The following is a 19,058-nucleotide window of genomic DNA, read 5'->3' on the forward strand; positions in this document are numbered from 1 at the left end:
AATCCAAGTCAGAGCTTTGCCAGCATATCCTTGTGCTCCTTCTGGGGAAGCTAGCTGGGAGTGCAACCCTGTAGGTCAAGTGAAACAATACACTTCTTACCTGCAGACACGGGGCCGGGGAGTCCTGGAGGGCCTGGACGGCCAGGATGGCCAGAAGGTCCAGGCTTGCCAGGTGGGCCCATGACTCCACTATCCCCCTTCTGTCCCTGACAGAGAGAAAGACAGAGCCTTTAATGATACTATAGCACGGCAAGTCTCCTCCCCTACATGTCTAATTCAGGGACCATTTAGCACTTAGGAGCAAGAGCTCAGAGCAAGCTGCAAACTCAATCAAAAAGCTCCTAAAAGGCTTAGGACAAGTGACTCTAGAGGTAGTAATGAATGCAAGTTTGTAGATCTAACCCTAGGTGTAGCTCAGTTGAACAGAACCTAGTCATGGCCTAGCATGGATCAGGAAACAGAGGCTCAGAAGAGTGAAAGGATTTATGCAAATTTTTAGCCTAAAAGGACAGCAGAACTGGGCCTGCAAGTCAGGCTTTCGGTCTGCTAGTCAGCTTGCTTTCATTTCCCCATAGGGTTGTTCCCTCGCACTGGCTTCCCATTTCTCTCTGGAGAGACCCAGCTTCTTCCTCAGCCTAGGAAGTGGGGCATAGACAGAAACTGCAGGCTAGATCCAGATTTTTTTTTCTTTTTTGATCCTTATGATAAATAAATAAAAGAAAAAGATTGAGAGGCTGGGAGTTTGGCCTAGTGGTAGAGTGTTTGCCTAGCATGCACGAAGACCCAAGTTTGATTCCTTTGTATCACGCACATAGAAAAAGCTGGACGTGGTGCTGTGGCTCAAATGGTAGAGCTCCATAGCCTTGAGAAAATCCAAGGACAGTTCTTAGGCCCCAGGACTGGGGGAAAAAAAGGCACTGAATCTAGGTCACAGGCAGAGCCTGGATTATCAGCATAGTCATTTCATCAGTGTCTCCCCAGGAGACATAGCTCCACTGAGCTGGATCAGCCATGCTTGCCTCCCCCTTCCCAGACAAATTGGAAGAGAATATGCTGACAACACAAAGGGAGGGGAGATTTGCTGATCTGTAAATTCACAGATTTCATCCAACTGGAAAACCCTGGGGTTTCCAAGCACCATTGCTTCGTGCTTATATGAGTTTTTGTTCGTTTGGTTTTTCTTTTTGGCGGTGGTCCCTGGGGCTTGCACTCATAGCTTGGGCACTCACTATCCCTGAACTTTTGTGTTCAAGACTAGCACTCTATCACTGGAGGCATAATTCCACTTCTGGAGGGCTTTTTGGGGATGGTTAATTAAAAATAACAGTGTCAGTGACTTTCCTGCCCAGGATGGCTTTGAACCTTGCCACTCAGATCTCAATCTCCTGAGTAGCTAGGATTACAGGTGTGAGACATGAACTGACTGCTGGTTTTCAAGACAGGATTTTGTCATGTAGCCCACACATTCCTTCACATTCTTCCTGCCTGCCTCAGACTCCTGGTTCTGAGACTACAGTTGTGTAACACTATGCCCAGCTTTGTGCCTCACCTGTAAAATGGGGGCAACAAACACATTCATAGGTTTGTTTTGAGGCTACCAAATAGTTCAGAGGTAAAAGTGCTCAAAGTAAGCCAGGTATGGTGACTCACGTCTGTAATCCTAGCTACTTAAGAGGCTGAGATCTGAGGATCGAGGTTCAAAGCCAGCCCAGGCACAAAAGTGCATAGGAGTATACTCTGCTGCATGTTCCGGGAGCTTTAAGAATGAAGATGGAATTCTTGGCTCCCTTTAGGGATTGCTTAGAAATAACCCCAGAAAACAAGGCTGCCGTATGCTGTTTTTCCCACGGCAGTCTGGGCCAATCAGGAAAGTGATTAATCCCTAATATCATCAGCCTGCTTTCCTCATACCACTTGTGCCTTTTCAAGCCTACCCACCTGATAGAATGTCCTCAAGACTGAAATGCTGCATATCAGGGACTCATTTCCAATCAAAATGGTAACACATGCTCTCCTGCCAACATGGCCCTAGGGGCCCTCTTGGTAAAAATGCCTGGGGAGTTCTTAAACACTCACCAGGGGGCCAGTGAGGTCAGTTTATTTCCAGTTCCTCCCTCATGGAGGACTTAAGCCTCTGCCCAAGCGGAAGCATTCCACCTAGTAACCAAGATGGGTCCTTGAACAGCAAAGGAAGTCACACCTGCTTAATATAGCTATGGGAAGGGCTTGTTTTTCTAACAGCCAGGTCAGCTGGCTCTGAGCACAGGAAGTACACAGCTTAAAGGTGCTAGAAATGCTCCTTGATTCTGACACCAGCAATACAGCAGGCTTCTGCCTATCTGTTACCTGCTCAAAAGAGGCTTTTGGCAGAATTCATTAAACAGAACTTTCCAGGAAAAGCCATCTTATTCCTTATATGCCACAAAGTTGGGAGGATATTTCTGGAAGAAGCTGTTCTGGCTCCTTAACTGGAGGATTTTAAGATATAAAGACAACAGATGATTTCCTGAGCCTGCCCAGAGGCAAGACCTGAGTAGGAGGGTGATGGGAGAGTTTCTGTGAGGAAGAGCTGGTCCCCACACTCTGACCCTGGGCTTGAACCTGCCTCAGCAGAAGGGCTTTGGACAAGCAATGCAATCTCCCTCAGCTTCCTTGAAAATAAACTGGAGAGACAGGATGAGTGATCTCTAAAATCCTTCTAAAGTTTTAGACTGAAGTATCTTGGTGGTGGTGTGTGTGTGTGTGTGTGTGTGTGTGTGTGCGTGCGCGCACACGCATGCATGCACACCAGTACTGGGGTTTGAAATCAAGGCCCTATGCTCTCACTTGGCTTCTGCTCAGGGTTGGTGATCCACTTCAGGCTTTTTGGTGGTTAACTGGAGATACGCATCTCACAAGCTTTTCTGCCTGGGCTGGCATTGAGCCATGATCCTTGGATCTCAGCCTCCTAAATAGCTCAAATTATAAGCACAAATCCCTAGTAGTTCCTGGCTTTTCTTGGTTTTGAATAGACTTATAATAACCTTTAGAAAGTCTTCATGTCACTGGTCTAGTAACTACTGGATACAGATTCTACAGTAGGATTCAAGATTTAAAAAAAAAAAAAAAAGCTGGGCACCAGTTGTTTACACCTGTAATCCTAGCTACTCAGAATGCTGAGATGCGAGGATCTTGGTTCAGAGCCAGCCTCGACAGAAAAGTCCGTGAGATGCTTATCTCCAAGAAATGACTCAGAAAAAACTGGAAGTATTACTGTGGCTCAAATGGTAGACTGCTAGCCTTGAGCACAGAGAGGCTCAGGACAGAGCCCAGGCCCTTAGTTCAAGCCCCAGGACTGGCAAGAAGATGGAAGAGGAGGAGGAGGAGGAAGAGGAGGATGATGACGATGACAATGACTAGGGTAGGCTTCCAAGTTCAAGGACACAAGGCCCATTAAGTAGATACGTAAGTTCTCTTCATCTCATAGAAAGGTTGAGCTCATTCCATCACTCCTATGGATTCCTGAATGTGATTTTAGTAGGGCTTTTTACCATTTTTCCAATGGAACCAACATCAAAGTAAAAAAAAAAATCTTCCTGACTCTGAAAAGACAAACACTCCCCTAGAAAGGACTTACAGTATAGAAGCAACAGGCTTCTCAAAGTCTACGCATAGAACATTCTGGATAGAAACGACTGGGAGTGATAATTCCTCCTCCCCTATTTTTTCCTCTGGACCATGCTTTAAGGGAATAGTATCTGTGGCATCATGGAAAAGCCCTGACCATGCTACCAGTTGCTAAACTGAAAATTAAACTAGAATGTTGTGGCTTCAAAAGTTATTGTGAAATTTGAATTATCAAGATGGGAACTACTTCTACAATGATTAGGAAGTGGCCATAATTAGCTTCATAGTGTTACCATGGTTTTGAACCCTGACTCCCCACTGGAACCACAAAAAGAGACACAAAATAAAATCCATGCTGTAGCTCATTCCAGGTTAATTGTTTCAGTCTTAGAAATGAGACATAGGCTCTGAGAAGCCAAGAAGCAAACTTTAAACTGTAACTATTGTAGCTGGTGTGAGGAATTTGAAATCAGATAATTCCAAGCAGTTCTGATGTAGGCTAATATCTGGAACCATGGATAGCCTAAGGAAAGGATGAGAAGAATGGAAAAAGCCATACACCCAAAGATGCTCCCTTTACAGCATTCTATAATCTAGGTAGTCCTCACTTGTTCAAGCAATCTACTGCTTACTCGTTTACCAGCGTATGATGCAGTTATGCCAAAGAAAAGATGTTTAAAAATATTATCAGGAGGGCCAGGAGTTTGTCCTACTGGTAGAGTGCTTTCCTAGCTTGCATGAAGACCCGGGTTTGATTCCTCAGTTCCGCATACACAGAAAAAGCTGGAAGTGGCATTGTGGTTCAAGTGGTAGAGTACTAGCCTTGAGAAAGCCCAAGGACAGTGCTCAGGCCCTGAGTTCAAGCCCTGAGAGTGGCAAAAAAAAATATATGGGGGGGGAGGGAAATGGGTACCAAGACATGTGAAAGGGTATCAATGTATGTGAATTAATGCACCTTCTATCTGGCAAATATCATGTAACCCTTTTACTAATTACAATAAAAAAATTTAAAAAAAATATATATATGTTAATAGGAAAAACTGCACAGTAGCATTGGTGACTCTTACCTATAACCCCAGCGATTCGAGAGACTAAGATCTGAGGATCATAGTTCAAGCCAAACTGGGCAAGAAAGTTCATGTGACTCTTATCTCCATTAACTACCAAAAAGTCAGACGTGAAGTTATGGTTCAAGAATAAAGCACCAGGGGGCTGGGAGTTTGGCCTAGTGGTAGAGTGCTTGCCTAGCATGCACAAAGACCTGGGTTCAATTCCTTGGCACCACATACCTAGAAAAAAGCCAGAAGTGGTGCAGTGGCTCAAATGGTAGAGCTCTAGCCTTGAGAAAGTCCAAGGACAGTGCTCAGGCCCTGAGCTCAAGCCCAGGACAGGAAAAAAAAAAGAATAAAGCACCAGTTTTGAGCAAAAGAATTAAGGAGCAGTACCCAGCCCTGAGTTCAAACATCTACTGTTATACCCTCCCCTCACACACACACACACAAAAGTAAAAGAAAAACTGCACACATTGTGATTTTTAAGTTAAAAATAACTACATATTGAATGTAAAAGAAACAATTTGAAAGTATAAAAGAATAAATCTGGAAGGACATATGTCACCCTATAATCACCAATAGTACATATATGTTCTTCCGTATTGGGTCTTTAGATGATTTTTCTACCTATTTTCTTCCTTTCTCTCTCTCTCTCTCTCGTTTTTTTTTTTTTTTTTTTTTTTTTTGTGGGTCATAGGGCTTGAACTCTGGGCCTGGGTATTATCCCTGAGTCTTCAGATCAAGGCTACTACCCTACCCCTGGAGCCACACCCCCCACTTCCCCTTTTGTAGTGACTAGTTAGAAATAAGAGTCACATGGTCTTTAGTGCTCAGGCTGGCTTTAAACCATGATCCTCAGATCTCAGCCTCCTGAGTGGCTAGCTATGATTACAGGAAGTGAGCCACCTCCCCCAGCTCTACTCATTTTCATGAATTTCCTAAATTTTCTGTGATGATTGATTGCATAAAGGGAAGGGAGACAAAAATTCAATGTTTAATGTCCTCAATACAAATAAACAATAAATGCTTGAGGTAATGGATACATTAATTAGCCGAATCTGGTCATTCTTTAATGCATATTTGCAATGAAACATCACTATGTACCTTGTAAATATATGCAATGACATAGCAATTCAAAATATAATAAAATTTTAGCAATGTTATCCTTGAACTTTAGATCCTTTTGCCCCAGCCTCCTAAGTGCTGGGATTATAGGCATGCACTACCCTGGCTTACTAAAACTATTTAATGTATATTCAAAATAACATTTTTATTGTAACAGATTTATAGATTTTTTTATTCATTTTTTTTCTTGTTGGTCGTGGATCTAGAACTCTGGACCTGGGTGCTGTCCCTGAGCTCTTCAACTCAAGACTAGCACTCTAGCACTTGAGCCTTAGCCACTTCTAGGTTCAACAGATTTTAAATCTGTTTACTTACTTAAAAAGTAAATGATACAATGTAGAAATGACATTTGAAATATGATGTAAAAGCACAGTGTTAATAAAAACTTTTAATAAAAAAGTAAATGGCACAAGTATACATTCATACATTTTAAATTAAAATTTCTTAAATAAAGCTGAATTTAGATGTCTATTTGAAATAAAAAGCGAACAAACTGATAACCAAAAAAGTAATATGAGCCAGGCGCCAGTGGCTCATAACAATAATCCTGGCTACTCAGAAAGCTGAGATGTGAGGATCTCAGTTCAAGGCCAGCCTGAACAGGAAAGTCAGTAAAACTCCTATCTCCAGTTAACTACCAAAAAAAGCCAGGAGTAGAGCTGTGGCTCAATGATAGAGGACTAGCCTTGAGTAAAAAAACCTCAGAAATAGCCTCCAGGTCCTGAGTTCAAGCCCCAGGACTGGAACACACACACACACACACACACACACACACACACACACACACACACACACACACTCACACACAAAGTAATAAAGTAATTTGGTCAGGTGTAGTGATAATATGCTTGTAATTTCAGCACTCAGGAGCCTGAGGCAGGAGGATTGTGAGTTTGAGTCCAGTCTAGGGTACATAGTGAGTTCCAGACCATCCTGATCTACATAGTAACATCCTATCTACACAAAGAAAAAAAAAGGAAGGAAGGCGACCAGGAGGGAATGAGGAGGGAAGGGAGGGAGGGAGGGAAAAGGAAAAAAGGCAAGCAAACAAAAACCAACATCTTTCAGGAGTGCTTGCTCACTAGAGAAAATTCCAGAAGTTTTTCTGAGGTATTCAAGGTAGTTCTTTACATACGCACTGGAAAATAGTCTTCTTTCCTTTCCCTAACTTATTGCCTAGCTTAATATAGGAACCTGCTGACAAAACAATTTTCCTGAAAACTTAACAAACCTAATTTTTTAAAAAAGATGGCTTACAAACTGGGAACCTGTGTGGGGAAATTCCATCCTGCCATAAGACCCAGAAGATGTTTCAATGGCTGGGAAATGCCTGGACTGTCCTCTAAGAGCACTTTTGTGTTTGGAACACTGGCGAGAAAAGTTGAGTAAATGGCCCCAACTTCCTCCTCCCAGTCCTTATTGCTTGGTTAAGATGGACTTGCTCCTATTAACTGAAGACTCACTCTTGTTTCTGGCTTGAGGAGCATCCTATCCCTTCCATCCTCAACTCTATCTAAGCCTGGGAAGCCTGGGCTACTGGAAATGGTAGTCTTCGGATGCTGGAATTTGGGGCTGTGGTACACTTCTGACTAACTCATTCTGCTATCTCTCCACATCCACCAAGTCAGAAAGTTCCATCTGAGGGTGTGGTAAACCCTGGGATCCCTACCTGCTTGCCTCGTTTTCCTGGTCTTCCTGTGGGTCCTCGGTGTCCTGCTATACCAGGTTCACCCTTTGGGCCCATTTCACCCTGGAAAGAGAAAGAAAAATTGGAGTATGTGAAGGTACATATTTACATAGGCCTATCCAATCTTTAGCATTAGGACTATCCTTTTGATCATTCCAAGTCTTGTCTAGGTGGGAGTCTTGTCTAGCCACCCTGGGAGCTTGCAGAACATGATCACGTGAAAGGCAGGCTCATCTTTCAAGGGAAAGAAATGAAAGATGGTAACCTGGAGTAGATACTTAGTGCTGTGGGTAGCAGACATTCTTGTGACCAAAAGAGAGACAAATCACTATCTGGAAAAAGTGGGAAGCTTCTGACTTATGGCCACATGTGCATCTGTGATACTACAGACTGGGAAAAGGGTTACTTTATTATATATATATATATATATTTTGCCAGTCCTGGGCTTGGGCTCAGGGCTTGAGCACTGTACTTGGACTTTCTCAAGGCTAGCACTCTACCACTTGAGCCTCAGCACCACTTCCAGCTTTTTGCTATGTATGTGGTACCAAGGAATCGAACCTGGGTCTTCGTGCATGCTAGGCAAGCACTCTACCACTAGGCCAAACTCCAGGCCCCTATTATATTTGTTTTAAAGGGCAATTTTATTTTATTTTAAACATTACACAGTGTTTTGTTTTGTTTTTTAGTATCACATCCAATTGGTGGTTTCCCCACCCCCCCCCAGTCCTGGGGTTTGAGCTCAGAGCCAGAGCAACGTCCTTGGGCTTTTTCAAGGCTAGAGCTCTACCACTTGAGCAACAGAGCAGCACTTCTGGCTTTCTATGTATGTAGTACTAAGGAATCAAACCCAGGTCTTCGTGTATGCTAGGCAAGTACTCTACCACTAGGTCAAACTCCTGGCCCAACTGGTGGGATTGTTGTCATAATAGATAGGACACAGTTTTTACCACTGTCATACTAGAAGTTTCTGGTTATTTCACGACTTTTGCTTAGGATTATATATGCTGAAAACATTTCTTTGAGTTCCAGCTCTCTTTCATTTGATTTAGAAGAAAACAAATTTTGTAGAAAAGTATCTCAAATATATGTTCAAGTTTCACAGAACATTTCGTGTGTGTGTGTGTGTGTGTGTGTGTGTGTGTGTGTCTGTGTGTGTGTATGTGATTACTGAAAATGCTCCTGGAAAACAATGTAAATAATGTTCTCCATTAAATATAACTCTGTGTTGGACAATGAGAACAGTTATACCACTGCAAGAATTTCATAGCTAAAGGCCAACCTTTCCCTAAATCATTTTTCCACCTGTATTAGTTTTTTGTCTCATTTTAACCAAATAGGAGTGGAAACATTTATTTTGGCTTATGGTTCAGTTATCATGGCCAGCTCCATTGTTTCTGCACCCATGGTAGGGTAGAGCATTATAGTGGCAGGAACATGTGGTAGAGACTGCTCATCTCATACCAGACAGGAAACAAACAGAGGCAATAGAGGAAGGAGTCAGTGCAAGACACATCCTTCAAGGACGTACTCTCACTGACCTACTTCCTCCAATCAGATTCACTTCCTACTTTCATCACCGCCCAATAGTTCTATCATATTACAAATCCATCAAGGAATTCATTCATTCATTAGGTCAAACTGCTCATGATCTAGCCGTCTATGGAGACACTCCTAGAAGTATGTTTCATTAATCCCCTAAGTGCTTCTCTAACCAAGTTGACAATCCAAAACTATCACACCAGTTTCTCTCCTTCCCCACATTCTTCTGGAATTTCAGCCCCCACTTAACTGTTTTGGGGATCATGAACATAAAGGATGCATTATTACTACCTCCAATAATTCTCATGCAGCCCTAACTATGCCACCAAGGTAAGCATACTGATAACTGCCATGAGAATGCTCTTAATCACAGCTGGCAGCACCCATGAACAGTCATCAACCATCATGAAGAACATACATCCAAGCTCTTTTTCATGTGGCAGTCAGAAATTTAACGCACCAGAACATTCCAGAGAGTGCCAACATATAATAAAAGTCAAGAATAAAATAAGGAAGATGAAGAAGGTTGAATGTTATTGAAATGAATTACTTCCAACTATGAAAATACAACAATGAAGACTGTTGAAATTGCTTTGGGGAACTTGAGGTAGGAATGGGAAGGGTGATTGATTGGAATACTGTGTAAACGTGCATAGAGATGCCTCAATGAAGTCCCTCCCCATATAACTAATGGATACTAATTTTAATAATCAAGTACAAAGCTCTGAATGGCCTGCCATCTCAGCCAACATAATGAATTTGTCCCTGCCCAAGTCATTAACGTAGCATCATGAATTGTCCTGAAGTTCTTTATTTTTTTTCAGTCTTTTTTTTTTTTTTTTTGCCAGTCCTGGGCTTGAGCTCAGGGCCTGAGCACTGTCCTTGGACTTTCTCAAGGCTAGAGTTCTACCACTTGAGCCTCAGCACCACTTCCGGCTTTTTTCTATGTATGTGGTACCGAGGAATTGAACCCCGGGTCTTCGTGCATGCAAGGCAAGCACTTTAACCAAACTCCTGGCCCAAGTTCATATTTTTTTTTTTTTAACAAGTAATGTCCTTCAACATTCTCAGCTCTAAAGGCTGAGAAGATGGATTCTGGTAGTGAAGAGCTTTGCACAGTTTTAGAAAGGACCACAGAACATCTTGTTTGGCTAGGAGAAAACAGCAGCATAAACAATATAAAAATGTTAAGAGATTGTGAGAAGGAAGTGTGGTCCTTCTCTATCAGCTACAAGCAGCCAGTAATTTCTTGATCTAATTTCTCTCCTAAGACCTAATTATGGTTATCATATCAGCTCTGTCTTAAAACAGCCTTTCATAAAGGGGGAAGACAACTCTTTCAATGCCAAGTCTAGTAAATGGTGCAGAGGCCAGAGACACTGTCATGTTTAATTTTATAGTAATTTATGATTCTTTGATGTTCTCTGTGGTGTTCAATGAAAGCCCAGCCTAATTCCCCCCCCCCCCCCCCCAGGGCTTGAGCAGTGTCCATGGGCTTTCTCCTCAAGTTGGCTCTGCCAACTTGAGCCATAGCGACACCTCTGGCCTTTTCTATGCATGTGGTACTGAGAAATCGGACCTGAGTCTTTATGCATGCTAGGCAAGCATTCTACCACTAAGCCAAACTCCTGGCCCCTAGTCTAAATATTTTTAAGTAAAATTATTTTCCTCATCTAATGTTTCCTTTAACTTGTTTATACATTAATCTATTTTTATTTATTTATTTTTTTATGGATGGATTCTTTTTTTTTTAATTTATTTTTTTTATTGTAATTAGTAAAAGGGTTACATGATATTTGCCAGATAGAAGGTGCATTAATTCACATACATTGATACCCTTTCACATGTCTTGGTACCCATTTCCCTCCCCCCCCACACCCCCCACCCGTCTTGGTTTTCCCCCCCTTCCCTATTAAATTTCAAATATTCAAATACAAATAAATTCAATATATCAGATAACAAAGTGAGATACTGTAACAATATGAGATAACCAAGGGACAGCAAAGGAGATGAGAGACAACGTAGTACATTAAGGACAACAATCATTCATTATATGGCTTTTGTTTCACATTAATCTATTTTTAAAAATGTAACACCTTTTCTAAGGTAGCAGGAACAGAATCTGACAGTTTAAGGTAGTGATAAATCATGGTAAATTGATTTATAAGGACTGAAAATCTTTAAACATGCTCTACTGACTGGTTATAGTCAGGTAAAATTATTTAATTAGGTTTGAAGAATAATCCTTTGTGGAAAACTTAAAAAAATTAAAAATACTGCTGGGTGTAATAGTGCTGTAATCCCAGCATTTGGGAGGCTGAGGTAGCAGGATATCAAGTTTTAGGTCAGCTAGGCAAATATAGCAAACCCTCAAAACCCAAGAAGCAAACAAAAAACCATCAACAACTTCTTGAAATAGTTTTTTTAAAACCCAAAACATTAAAAGTTAAGAATAGTAAGAAAGCTTCCATTTGCATGTTTGAATAAGACTATGCTAGGCTGAGGCCTAGATTAAAGTAACAATTTCTAATGTGCCTTACAACACAGTCATGGAGCTTAGGAACTATTCTAAACAGTCTTTTTTTTTAGATGACTATATCCTTTTATTATTATAATTATACAGACCTTGCTGGTCTGTTCTCATTTCGATTTGTAACCATGGTGTCTTAACAGTTCCTCTGTGGGGGGCTGGAGAAGTAGCTTGAGTAGCAGTGTACCAGTCAAACCAGTACAGGATGGAGATAACACATCACAAGACAGGAAACCAGTGTGGCTCGGGAGTGTTCCCTCAATTCTCATATGGCAACCCTGACAAAATGTGATTTGAGACCCACAGGATCTTTATATCTTCACAAGATGTATTCTCAAGGATTTAGTGGCCTCTCATTAAGCCCCATGGCCCCTACCTCTTTTATCAAAGTGCATCTATGCATCTACAGACATCAGCTATCAATATCAGCACATGGAAGGCCAAGTCTCCAACACGTGAATACTATAGGGACCCTTCCTCTCCCAACACACTGGTAGATCCCATTTGTCTAGTCTTGCTTCTGTGAAATATTTTTTTTAAATCACTTGTATAAATCTAAACAGACTTTTATGAATCTCTCCCCCTCTCTTTATTCTCTGACATCTCCTCTTACTTGATTATTATTAATTGAATATTTACCTTCTTAATCTGTAACTGACTCCTTTTTTTTCTTGATTGATTCATTGTGGTGTTGGGGATAGAACCCAGGGCCTTGGACATGCCAGGCAGTTCTACTACTGAACTACATCCGTAGTACCACTGAATATATTTCATCCTTTAAATACAGCACAACCTTTTTTTTTTTTTGCCAGTCCTGGGCCTGAGCTCAGGGCCTAAGCACTGTCCTTGGACTTTCTCAAGGCTTGAGCCCTACCACTTGAGCCTCAGTACCACCTCTGGCTTTTTTTATGTGTATGGTACCGAGGAATTGAACCCGGCCGGGCCTTCATGCATGCAAGCACTCTACCACTAGGCGAAACTCCCGGCCCCAACACAACCATTTGTAAAAGTTGGATATTATCCAGTTTAAATAATTTTGCATAACTCCATCAGTATGTATATATCCTTTGAAGAAGGCTGTTAAGAGAGTACTTGTCTAGCATAGCATGCACAGAGCCCTGTGTTTAATCCTCAGTATTGGGGAAAGAAAACTCACATAAGCAAACAGAACTACATATGAGATAGTTGGATAGACAGAAAGACAGACAGACAGACAGACGGATGGACGGACAGACGGACAGGTAGATAGGTAGGTAGATAGTGGTGGTTCATACCTGTAATCCCAGCACTTGGGTGGCTGAGATAGGGAGAATCATGAGTTGAAAGCCAGCCTGGGCTGCAGAATGAGTTTAAGCTCCCCCACTTCAGCTGCCTAGCAAAATCTTTTTAAAATTAACGCCCCCCCCCCAAAAATAAACCAACCAAATGAGTCTAGACAGCAATGACGTTAAGGCAAAGGTTCCTAGACTTTTCTCTGGGGCCCTTAAGTATCTGTGACTCAGATCTAACCCTTGTCACAAAATTTTCTGTTTTATAATACTACCACAGCCCTCTAAGAGGTAGGGAGAGAGCAAAGATGGGCTTCTCTCCCCCTGGATTTGAGGCCTTTTTCTTTCACAGAACTAGAGAGAGATCGCAGTCTGTCCCAGTACCATTGCCACGGTGTATAAGGAAACTTGCTCCTCATCCCAAAACAGAAACTTCTACAATTAAACTTCCTTTCTTTTCCTGAGGGACTAAAAAGGTACGGCTCTATTTGTTGAAGGAACTGATTATTTTTCCCTGAGACCTATTTTCACTCCATACTTACTTTCTGTCCCAACATTCCAGGAAATCCTGGGAAACCCTGTAAATAGAGCAACAAATATTGTGATTACCTCTAAAATAACCCTTGGAAGGACTATGGCTGACAAAAATCATCTGCATTTTTTAATATATTTTTTATTGTAATTAATAGGAGGGTTACATGATATTTGCCAGATAAATGGTGCCTTAATTCCCACACATTGATACCCTTTCACATGTCATGGTCCCCATTTCCCATCCCCCCTCCTCCGCCCCTCATCTTGTTTCCCCCCCCCATTCCCTATCCATCTGCATTTTTTTGTTGTTGTTGTTGTTGTTTTTTGCCAGTCCTGGGCTTGAGCTCAGGGCCTGAGCACTGTCCTTGGACTTTCTCAAGGCTAGAGCTCTACCACTTGAGCCTCAGCACCACTTTTGGCTTTTTTCTATGTATGTGGTACTGAGGTATTGAACCCGGGTTTTTGTGCATGCTAGGCAAGCACTCTACCACTAGGCCAAACTCCCAGTCCCTCATCTGTGTTATTTTATTTTTTACTTTTATTTTTTGCCAGTCCTTGGACACTTTTTGCTCAAGGCTAGGGTTCTTCCACTTGAACCACAGCACCACTTCTGGCTTTTTCTGAGTATGTGGTACTGAGGAATTGAACTCAGGGCTTCGTGCATGCTAGGTGAGCACTCTACCACTAGGCTATGCTCCAGGCCCCAGATAATCTGTTTTTTAAGATGGAAGCCCATCACCCCATCTAGTCACAGATGGGGTGAACAAGGGCCACCATTTTCACTGTAGTTTGTCATTTCTATGGACTGGCCATTACCTTTTCTCCTTTGGGACCCAAGTCACCTGGTGGACCTCTAGATCCCTAGGGGGAAACCACAGGAGAGTCAATGAATTAATATCATGGGAAGAAATAGGAACTGGAACAATTCAAACTCTAAAGCTCCCTAGGCCAACACATTCCTTCTCTTTTCTTTAATTTATTTTTATTTTTTATTTTTTTTGCTAGTCCTGGGCTTGAGCTCAGGGGCTGAGCACTGTCCTTGGACTTTCTCAAGGCTAGAGCTCTACCACTTGAGCCTCAGCACCACTTCCAGCTTTTTTCTATATATGTGGTACCAAGGAATTGAACCCAGGTCTTCGTGCATGCTAGGCACGCACTTTAACCACTAGGCCAAACTCCCAGCCCCATTCCTTCTTTTTTTTGGGGGGGGGGCAGTCCTGGGCTTGAGCTCAGGGCTTGAGCACTGTCCTTGGACTTTCTCAAGGCTAGATCGCTACCACTTGAGCCACAGCACCATTTCTGGCTTTTTTCTATGTATGTGGTACCGAGGAATCGAACCCAGGTCTTCGTGAATCGAACCCAGGTCTTCGTGCATGCTAGGCAAGCACTCTACCATTAGGCCAAACCCCTGGCCCCAACACATTCCTTTTATAGACAACAAGAAACTCAGAGATGTTGAATGGCTTGCCTGGGAAAGGAATGTTTTGGCATCTACCTTGTGTTTGGAGCCCAAACATTGAAGGTCAAATCACAGAAAATTCTTGGTCCCAGATCCTCTTTTAACCCCTTCAAAATGTGCTCCCAGGTTCTTGTTGGTATTGGTTTTGTTTTGACAAATGAGAAGGTATATGCACAACTTTGTCTAAAGACACTCATGTGCCCCTTTCCTTTAGCAATCCCATGCAGACTGAGTTCATTCTCCATCTCCCCAGCTTTCATTGGCTCATTTATAATGTGTTCAGGGCTTCTGCCTACATGATAAATTTCTCTCTAGTCTTTTTTCTTTTTATAAGTACATAATATGTAATTATTTTTTGCCAATCTTGGGGCTGGAACTCAAGGCCTGGGCACCGTCCCTGAGCTTCTTTTGCTCAAGGTTAACGCTCTACCCCTTGAGCCACAGCACTACTTCTGGCCTTTGCTGTGTATGTGGTGCTGAGAAATCAAACCCAGAGCTTCATTCATGCTAGGGGGTCACTCTACCACTAAGTCACGCTCTCAGCCCTACCTAATTTTTTTTTGACATGCCTTAGGAAGCCCTTATTTCTCCTTAAACTCATTTATAGATGATAGGAAGAACCAGAATGGCTATAACTCAGAGTAGGCTATAGCTCATCATCAGAAACAAACACTGACCTTTTCCCCTCTGGATCCAGGGTAGCCCTAAAAGAAAGCAGAAAGTTCATTTAAATGAGTCTTGTACTACCTTAAGGTATGTTGCAAAAATGGAAGGGAAGTCTGACAGTGGTGCTGAGATTTCTCCACATGTACTGTGAGTTTTAGTGGGGTTGCAGTAGTAAACACAAAGATGTCCCAAAAGATTTTGTTTTTATAGGTTCCCATAAAGACCTGAATAAATGTTCCTAGCTGCTCTGTAGGGCTTGACCATTTCAGAGCAGGAGAGAGGAGTAGGGGTATCTATTCCCCATATCTCAGGACATAGTAAAGATAAACATCTTGGCAATGGGCTTTCCAGTATCTGTGACATTCTTTGCTATTGTTGTTGTTGTGGAGCTTGAATTCTGGGCCTGGCCACTGTCCCTGAGCTCTTCAGTTCAAAGCTATCTATCATGCTGCCACTTGAGCCACAGTGCCACTTCTGGTTTTCTGGTAGTTATTTTCACCCCAGGCTGGCTTTGAACCGCAATCCTTAGATCTCAGCCTCTTGAATAGCTAGGATTATAGGCATGAGCTACCAGTGCCCAGCTTGTGACATTCTTCACAGCTCAGCCCTCCTCATCTTTGTAGACATCGCTCCACAGCCTTAGTGAGAGGACCTAGGAATGCCCCGGGACCCCACACTGACCTTTGAGCCCATTGGTCCTCTTGACCCTGGCAAGCCCATCACACCCAGATCACCTTTTTCACCCTGTGAGAATTAAAAGAAGGAAACAAAAGATGCATAGTGGCCAGGAGCATAGCCTAGTGGTAGAGTGCTTGTGTAGCATGCACGAATCCCTGGGTTTGATTCTTCGGTACCACACATAGAGAAAAAGCCAGAAGTGGCACTGTGGCTCAAGCAGCAGAGTACTAGCCTTGAGCAAAAAGTGTCCAAGGGCAGTGTCAAGGTCCTGAGTTCGAGCCCCAGGACTGGCAAAAGAAAAAGGAAGATGCATAGTCAAAAGAGTAAGACTGAGATGGAACCAGAAATATTGGGGCAGTATTGTGAATCTGATATCCTCAAATGTCCCCTGCCCCATCCCAGGAGCCCCATACTGATATGTAAGAATAAATATAAAATGAAAGTGGCCAAAGTGCAGCAGATCTCCAAACTAGATACTCACTAAGATGTTGTAAATGGTGATACTTGATCTTTTTCTAGAAAAGGATAAAGAGGGAAGGGGAGAAGCATGGGGTGCTGAGACACACGAAACTCTTTAACTGATCTATTCTTTGCATAGGGGCAGCTTTTAAGATATTTCAACAAACCAACATTCTAGATTTACAGTCAAGGAGGGCGAATGTGGAGCTCTTTGACTAAAACTCTGTTGCCCCTTGGAATTGTTTACACTTGGAACTTCTATCATCACCTCTACTAAAAAAACTTTATACTGGGGCTAACAAGTAGAAATATAATGTGACCTACCTACAGAATTTAAAGCAATTTTCAAGATCACTATAAAACTAAGCAAATGGAATTTTAGCAATATATTTTATTTAATCTAACCTAGCTATGAATATAAAACTTACTAGTGAAATAGTGTACACTTAATTTTTCATAGTAAATATTTATAATTTGTACCCTTTACATTTAAGGAACATCTCAATTCAGGAGTTAAATTTTAATTCAAAATACTTTATTTTCAGAATGGGGTTTGAATTCAAGGCCTTGCACATGTTAGTTATTCAGGAGATGCATTCTAGTGTACTTTTCGGCCTGGGCTGGACTCAAAACATAATCTTCCAGCTGGGCACTGGTGACTCACGCCTGTAACCCTAGCTATTCAGAAGGTTGATATTTGAGGATTGTGGTTCAAAGTCAGCCTGGGCAAAAAAGTCTGTGAAACTGTCATTTCCAAGTAACCACCAGAAAATTGGGAGTGGAGCTATAGCTCAAGGTGGTAGAGCATTAGCCTTGAGCAAAAGAGCTCAGGGACAGGGCTGCGAGTTTGGCCTAGTGGTAGAATGCTTGCCTAGCATGCACGAAGACTTGGGTTCTATTCTTCGGTACCACATACATAGAAAAAAGCTGGAAGTGGTGCTGAGGCTCAAGTGGTAGAGCTCTAGCCTTGAGAAAGTCCAAGGACAGTGCTCAGCCCCTGAGCTCAAGCCCAGGACTGGAAAAAAAAAAAAAAAGCTCAGGGACAGAGCCCAAGCCCTGAGTTCAAACCCCACAACTAACAAAAATCAACAACATACAAACCCCCATAATCCTCCCGATCTTAGCCTTCTGAACAGCTAGGATTACAGGCATAGCCACTGACACCAGGCTCCATTCAAAATACTTGCTCTGTATTAAAATTTCATAAAATTGATAGCTGAAAAAGTGGAGTAATACACTCAAATTGTTCCAAACATAACTGAATTCAGTAAAGAATTTTAAATTCAACTTGGATGAACTAAAATTAAACACTTTGGCCAGGAGTTTGGCCTAGTGGTAGAGTGCTTGCCTAGCATGCACAAACCCGGGTTCAATTCCTCAATATCACAAACATAGAAAAAGCTGGAAGTGGTGCTGTGGCTCATGTGGTACCCTTGAGGAAGCCCAAGGACAGTGCTCAAGTCCTGAGTTCAAGCCCCAGGACTGGCAAAAAAAATTGTCCTTAGTTACATTAGTAATATTTCCAGGGTTCAATAGCCACATATGATCATAAATTAGACAGCTCAATGTTTTATAGTAGATTCTTGGAAGAAATACTCTTAGAACTTTTTCTAAGAAAAATCAGGGGAAATAAAAACAATTTTCTACTTCTTTAATTCATCCAAAAAGCAAATCAGATCAGTTAGTGACATTCACTTGCCTTTCTCTGACTTTCCCAGGTAAAATTTCTGAGTCATTACCTCTTTCCTGTAGACTATGAACAACAATGAGAAGAATGGAAACAGAGGCAGGCATATAGACATGTTTGCTCTGATGATTCCACTTTCTCATCATAAGATTTCCAGCCAGCCATCCTCCACCTCCTGTCAAGTAAGCATGGCTGGCAAGAGCTATCTAGACGCACTCCCTTTGGGCTATCCCTGGAAACCCCAAGAGGAGCATATTAACACTCCATGTAAACAACAGAGAAGCAGAGTTCCTGGAAAAGGAGGGGACAGCCCTCATTTCTTCTACAGGAGAATCATGGTACTGACCAAGTGAAGGAGGAAGGAGGTGTTCTGGGAACTGTGGACAGTTCTATCTGTGTACTACAATCTAAGGGAGTCACCCTTCTTGCTCAGATATCTATCACATGAACTCCAAATACATATCACACTTACCCTGGGTCCTTCGGGGCCTGGCCAGCCAGCGGGCCCACGCATGCCAGGAACACCTGGGGGACCAGGTCTACCCTTCAAATATCAAGAACAAAAGTCAGAACAACTGGATATTCTATCTTCCTTCCAAGAATATCTAGGGTTCAGGTATCAGTATGGGAGCTTTTAAGCATGTTTCCCAGATGCAGTGTCCCCACACTCCAAAGACTGGGGACTTAAAAGCTTGAAACATTTACATACAAGTTAAATCCCTAGTGTCACCTCCTATCATCAAACAAGGTCCGATTCTAATCAAG

The 19,058-nt window shown here is 42.3% G+C and overlaps 1 protein-coding gene across 1 annotated transcript in view; it reads right to left on the minus strand.

The window, feature by feature from the left end:
- Colq (collagen like tail subunit of asymmetric acetylcholinesterase) overlaps nt 1-19,058 on the minus strand; it is a 67,319-nt gene that overhangs the window by 14,457 nt on the left and 33,804 nt on the right. The window contains exons 6-12 of the mRNA XM_090321846.1: nt 18,766-18,837; nt 16,151-16,213; nt 15,481-15,507; nt 14,161-14,205; nt 13,353-13,388; nt 7,453-7,533; nt 101-206 (exon numbers count right to left, since the gene is read on the minus strand). Coding sequence (XP_090177972.1) covers nt 101-206; nt 7,453-7,533; nt 13,353-13,388; nt 14,161-14,205; nt 15,481-15,507; nt 16,151-16,213; nt 18,766-18,837 — 430 coding nt within the window. The remainder of the gene's footprint in view (nt 1-100; nt 207-7,452; nt 7,534-13,352; nt 13,389-14,160; nt 14,206-15,480; nt 15,508-16,150; nt 16,214-18,765; nt 18,838-19,058) is intronic.

This window comes from Megascapheus bottae, chromosome 2, assembly GCF_031878675.1.
Source record: "Megascapheus bottae isolate mThoBot1 chromosome 2, mThoBot2.hap1, whole genome shotgun sequence".
Classification (NCBI taxonomy): Eukaryota; Metazoa; Chordata; class Mammalia; order Rodentia; family Geomyidae; genus Megascapheus; species Megascapheus bottae.